Raw genomic sequence first — 6016 nt, 5'->3', positions numbered from 1 at the left:
TCTTCTGCTTGGCAGGTTTACCAGAAAATGTGGAAATAATTAATTTCTTGTAAAGGTGTCAATCCAAGCAAGACTGTTATCGAAACATTTGGAAAATATAATCGAGTCTGGATGTTAGAGGGATTCAAATCAAAAGATGTCCGAAACTGGTATGATTTTGGGACACTAGCCTCAGTTCATACTATATCTCCAAGTTTTCTGGAAATTTCAAAACTTTCGGAGTCGATTAGTGGGGTAGTTCCTAATGCTTGGCAAAATAACTCCCATTTGGAAGAAGATGATATTTAAGAGATATAAAGTTCGTATCAGCAGCTTCAGAAACTGCAAAAAAAGGGTCTCATCCAGCATTTATTTCATTAAGCTGCAGAGGTCAGACAAGGGAGCTTTCAACAAAGTTAAAGCTGCCTTAAGAGAAACTCCCCTAGTATCAACTATTAGTGAAGATGACATCTATACTGAAGAGCTTGGGGATTATGGGTGTGTCTCACTGAGAAAGACAAAGTCAAGTATCCATTCAAAATTTCTCAAACAAAGTGAATGGATCATTCCTGTAAAACTCCATGATAGGAAAAATATTGAGTTCGCGGAAAGCTTATTTGAAAAAAAAAAAAAAATAATATTGATGTGGAAAAATAAGCTACCTGTGACCGAAGCTACGAGGATGAAGACATGCAACATGCCTCATGTTGGGCAATAGCAAAACCACATAAGCCCTTGCTGCGAAAAATAAGAGAAGCCCCTATTCAAGATAAAGATTTGGGTCACCCAAATTTGAACCTAAGTAGGACAAGTGTAAAAGAAAGGATTTTTACAGGGCAAAGTAAAAAATGCAGAATGTAAAAATTCAAGAGTGAGACTGTCGGTAGAAGATGACAAAGGTCAACAGTCAGAATGCAAGAAAGCAGCTAGCAATCACATGACCGACCAGCCATTATGACCAACAGTTGGGAAGGATGAGGCAATGATGAATGCAGTGACATCATCCGAAAAAGATAAGGTGATGACGAATGCAATGACGTTATCGAAAAAAAAGTTTGGAGTCCAAGTTTGAAGTCCGCGAACGCCTATAAATAAGGAAGCAATGAAGCAGATGAGGATCATCGAAAATTTTGTTGTACTCTTCAAAGCATAAGATTTTAAGTTTTCAAATATTGTAGTTTAAAAATTTTCAATTTTATGAAGGTTTCCCCAACGAGTATAGTCCTTTTAATAAGAGTTTAAGTAGTGATCTCCTCCAGTAGAGGAACAAAATATCTATGAAATATTACCTATATTTTTTCAATAAAGACAAGGTTTTTGTTTAACCTGTCTACCTAAAATTTTACTAAGTCTCTATTTTGGAGTACCTCTGCGCCCTAAGATAAGAAACAAAATAGGGTTGTACTGTTTGTTGTTGAAGGAGTCAAGGGTCTGCACACCGTCTGCTGTGGTAGTGTGGTTGAAAGAAGTCCGTAAAATCGAGAACTTGAAATACCCGGCAGTAAAGTGGTAAAAAAATTATGAATTTATGGTGACTTAATTTTATTTTGAAAGCATGTTGGGCCTGATGGATTAAATAGTAACGAGAATAGTTCTGCTGAAAAAAAATAAAAAAAGGTTTTGGGAACTAAATTGACACTTTTAGAAAGTTCAGGGACCAAAATGAAAGTTAGTTACCAAAATTGCAAGTTTATGTATAGTATCAAAAGTGGCTATTTTGTAAAGAGTGGTACATGACTTGCAATACCCGTATACTGTGGTACCGAAAATGTAAGTTTCTCTATATAATAATATTTAATGTTATTCATAAATTAATATTTTACTTATAAAAATATATATTTCATACGTCAATGTATAATGGACAAAAAATGTTGAATGTCTACAACGGCCTTATTGCCAGGCCCAAAAGGGCTTCCAAGATTTTTCGGGCCCACTGGTCTCCACTTTTAAGGTTGTGTTCGGCAGTTTGCATTTATAGATGGGAAATAAAGAGGTATCCGTATCTGTCTGTCTTAGTGTATTGAAAACAATACTTTAGAAAAAGAAAATAGAGTGTGATACAATTTGTTTAGTTTAATTTTTGGGCAATTTCTACTGACAGACAATATTTATATGTATACATACTTATATATAAAAATACTAACATACAATATTTATATATATATACATACTTATATATAAAAGGAATATAATTCGACAATAAACAGTAATTTTATCTCCCAAATTTCAAGCATCAAACCTACATTACTTAATTTAAAAAATTTTAAATTATGTTTAAAAAATAAATCCAAATATACAGGCAATATTTGGATTCATGTTTTCGCATTTTTTGAGACAAGATAAAACACATTTAATATTTACTTTTGTGTTTTTACACCTTATCTGTGTGTTTTTTTGTTTTTAAACTTTCTATATATAATATATATATACTTTATATATAATATAAAACAGACATGATTTGACAATAAACAGTACTTTTTGTATTTAAAAAATACTATATTAAATATTTATATATAAAATATATATATAAAAAATATGATTTGATAATAAACAGTGAATTTTGTCTCCAAATCCAACATCAAACCTACACCACTTATTTAAAAAAATTTAAATTAACTCAAAACACAAATCCAAACATATAATCTATTTTCAACACACGTTTACTTATTTTTATTTTTCTCTCTCTATTTTCAAAATATAAAACAAAACGTTCAAATCACAAATCCAAACATATAGACATTATCTCAACATATAATTATTTATGTGTATTTTTTTTAGTCTGTATCTCTAAAATACAAAACAAAACGAAGGCAAATTCGCAATATCTTTCATCCATCTCTCTCTCCACACAACACTCAACAAAAAGCCTAATTTAGGACACTATAAACCGATTCCTTCCACTCCAGATCTCTGGATTTCTTCACCCAAAATGTTTCTCTTGGACTGGTTTTACGGCGTCTTGGCATCTCTCGGCCTGTGGCAGAAGGAAGCTAAGATTTTGTTCCTTGGCCTCGATAATGCCGGCAAGACTACGCTCCTTCACATGCTCAAGGATGAGGTGATGTTTCTTCATCGAGAATGCATTTCGAATTTATTCCATCAATCGGATTCTGATGATTTCATTGGTTCCCAATTTTGGTTTGATTCAGAGATTAGTACAACATCAGCCCACGCAGTATCCCACCTCCGAAGAGCTGAGTATTGGCAAAATTAAGTTCAAGGCTTTTGATTTGGGAGGTCATCAGATCGCCCGTCGAGTTTGGAAGGATTATTACGCCAAGGTAGATTTCATTTTAAGGTGTTTCTTAATCTAATGAGAATTTATTGCTGCTGATTATCCTTTTTGATTCTCAAGTTTAGTGGAAGCTTTTTCAGAAAATTGTTGACTCTGCGGTATGAGGAACAGAGCTGAAATCCTATCTTTATTGTCCACATATAATTCATTTATCTAGTGGTTTCGGATGTGTTCTTGTGCCCCTAATATTACAATTCTGCTTTCGGAATTGTTCGGATGTCTTTTTATTTTCAATCATGCCAAGGATTCAACTCCTCTTACTATTGGTGGTCTTGTGACTTTCTGTGTTTTCCATGTGAATTTACTACTGAAGCTCTTAGTTTGTTAATCATGTGAACTGGCGTTATTAGTTTTGGTTGAAATGAAATTATATCATCGTTTTGTTCTTAAAAAACAAAAGAAGTTGCTTGCTTGCGTACAGTTATTATAATTTATACCAATTGATACTATGACTCTGATACTTGTAGGATTGCAATCAATATGGTGAAAGAATCTTGCTAATCCATGTGTTTCCAACACTACTAAGCTAAAATTTGGAAAGAAGAATCAGTTGTCAAGCCAACCATGCTAAGAGCTCTATGTGCTTCTTGCAGCTCTTGTCTTCTGGATTTCCAGTAAATTTTGAAACTTCAAACTGAATGGACAACAATAATCTAAAGGAGGTTCATCCTTTATACCTCCAAATTTTATACCTCCAAATTTTGTTCTGAATGAGTTCTTTTGGGAACAACAATGTTTATTAAGTTCATCCCCAATCCCAATGTGTTGCTTGGAAATACATACAACTTAATTAAGTTTGAGGCTTAGGGAAAGTATATAGTTTATATTTTGAAAGAGAATCCAAATTATATCTACCCTGGAGGAGAAACACAAACTATTTATCTAAAGTATAATCTAAGGAAGCACTAAACTTCCAAAAGCTGAGTTTCTAATCATTTGCTCATGATTTTGGTATTGAAACACTTCAAAAATTTGATGAAGTTTATTGCATAGTTACATGTATAACTTGTGGTTCTACAGGTTGATGCTGTAGTTTACCTGGTAGATGCATATGACAAGGAGCGGTTTGCAGAATCCAAGAAGGAACTTGATGCTCTCCTTTCTGATGAGGCCCTTGCAAATGTCCCATTTCTTATTTTGGGAAACAAGATCGACATACCATATGCTGCCTCAGAAGATGAGTTGCGTTTTCACCTTGGCCTGACTGGTGTAACTACTGGTAAAGGGAAGGTTAATCTAGCAGATTCAAATGTGCGGCCTTTGGAGGTGTTCATGTGCAGCATTGTGCGCAAGATGGGCTATGGTGATGGATTCAAATGGGTCTCTCAGTATATAAAGTAAGGGTATCATTTAGCATAATGTCTAGTAGGTATCAGCAACGCTTCTTTCTTGAAGAAGAGGGGAAGAAATGCCCCTCTACCAAAACAAAGATGGAATGGAAAGGGAGAAAATTCATTTCTTTCAGGTTGATTCAGTTTGCTAGTTGTTGAAACTTGTATGCTTTGTGCCTTGAATTTGCTAGGCAAGGTGAAATTCGACTGCACCTGCTCTGTACAATTTTTATATCAAATTTGGTGGTCTACGAGGTTTTTATATCCCAGAGTAAGTTGCCTGTTCTACTGTGAACTTGGGTAGCTCTAGAAAATTGGATATATTCTCTTTGTTGTAACTTCTGTAGAAAATACTGTTGTTTTTCTTCAACTGCGGCATTATATGTCTTTGTTTGCCAAGTTACGAACAAAACTTTTGGCCAATTAGTGTAGGATCCCTACTTAGACGATAGAGGTTGCGAATGGCATGGTTGGTTCTCTCTGTTTGTGCGTAGGGTTTACTTGAGATGCAGAGAGAGAATAAGATTTGACAGTTGTTCCTGGTCCTGATTCATATACTGCAGCAACATACTACACATTCAATGTTTGGGAAAACCTCTAATTTCTGGGTTTATGTAAGTGTATGCGTCTCGTCCTTGTAGTTTCATTGAGAATTTGACAGGTCGAACTATAAAATAACATGAAGGGATTAAATTCATTTTGACCTCTTGTGATATTTAAAATATCAAAAATCTCCTTGTGAAATTTTTAATATAAAAAATTATCCCTATGTTATGAACAAATAATCACACCGTCCCTAGGTCAACTTGAACCTATTTTTTTAAAAACAATGGGTAAAATACCTCTCCTAGTAAACCGGTCAAATTAAGCTTATTAAAATATTGATAGGTATGGCCCAAAAGAGATTGACCCAATAAGAAGTGCAGACCCAAATATAGGCTCGCCAACCCAAGAGAGAATCAGTTCGCCCAAATCGTCATGCTTGACCCAAGAAGGGAACAACTTACTATCTGGTTCGGCCCAAAGCGGAGGCCCACTAGGCCCAACCCAAAAGGGTGCCCCCCACACCAAACTCCAGTTAAGGAAGAGAACCTATTTTGTCAAAATGGCCCAAGGAGGAAGCCCAGTTCGGAGGCCTTCAAAGCTAGCCTGTAGGAAGGAAGGTGCCCTCAAGAGGTTGAACTCTTCAGCTTGAAAGGACTCCTCACTAGGTAGGAGTCTGCACGAAGCACGAGTCCTCTTTCATCCAGAGATTTGTTGCTTAAGGAACGGAAAAGGAAAAACTTTATCCACTAATCCTGCCTTTCTCACTGGCTATGTGGATTCCCCTCAGCAGGACTTCTGTTATAGGGAAACTCCTCCTCTATAAATGGGGGAGGTACCCCTCGACAAGCATTCTCCTTCAGACTCT

General features: G+C 35.4%; 1 protein-coding gene across 1 annotated transcript; it reads left to right on the top strand.

Moving 5' to 3' along the window:
• Positions 1-2781: 2781 nt before the first annotated feature.
• LOC105165195 (small COPII coat GTPase SAR1A) lies at positions 2782-5004 on the top strand. The gene is made up of 3 exons (XM_011084122.3): positions 2782-3037; positions 3129-3260; positions 4295-5004. Exons 1-3 carry the CDS (start codon positions 2909-2911, stop codon positions 4613-4615), a joined length of 582 nt encoding a protein of 193 aa, XP_011082424.1. The 5' UTR covers positions 2782-2908; the 3' UTR covers positions 4616-5004.
• Positions 5005-6016: the final 1012 nt, after the last annotated feature.

Source organism: Sesamum indicum, linkage group LG6 (assembly GCF_026168435.1).
Source record: "Sesamum indicum cultivar Baizhima isolate 11 linkage group LG6, ASM2616843v1, whole genome shotgun sequence".
NCBI classification, from domain to species: domain Eukaryota; kingdom Viridiplantae; phylum Streptophyta; class Magnoliopsida; order Lamiales; family Pedaliaceae; genus Sesamum; species Sesamum indicum.
This window is presented reverse-complemented; position numbering and strand designations above follow the sequence as displayed.

What these genes read in the sequence shown, in the direction of transcription:
- LOC105165195 (XM_011084122.3), top strand. Translation starts at nt 2,909, where the DNA reads ATGTTTCTCTTGGACTGGTTTTACGGCGTCTTGGCATCTCTCGGCCTG. An exon ending in TTCACATGCTCAAGGATGAG is followed by an intron (nt 3,038 to 3,128) that starts GTGATGTTTCTT and finishes GGTTTGATTCAG; the next exon opens with AGATTAGTACAACATCAGCC. An exon ending in GGAAGGATTATTACGCCAAG is followed by an intron (nt 3,261 to 4,294) that starts GTAGATTTCATT and finishes GTGGTTCTACAG; the next exon opens with GTTGATGCTGTAGTTTACCT.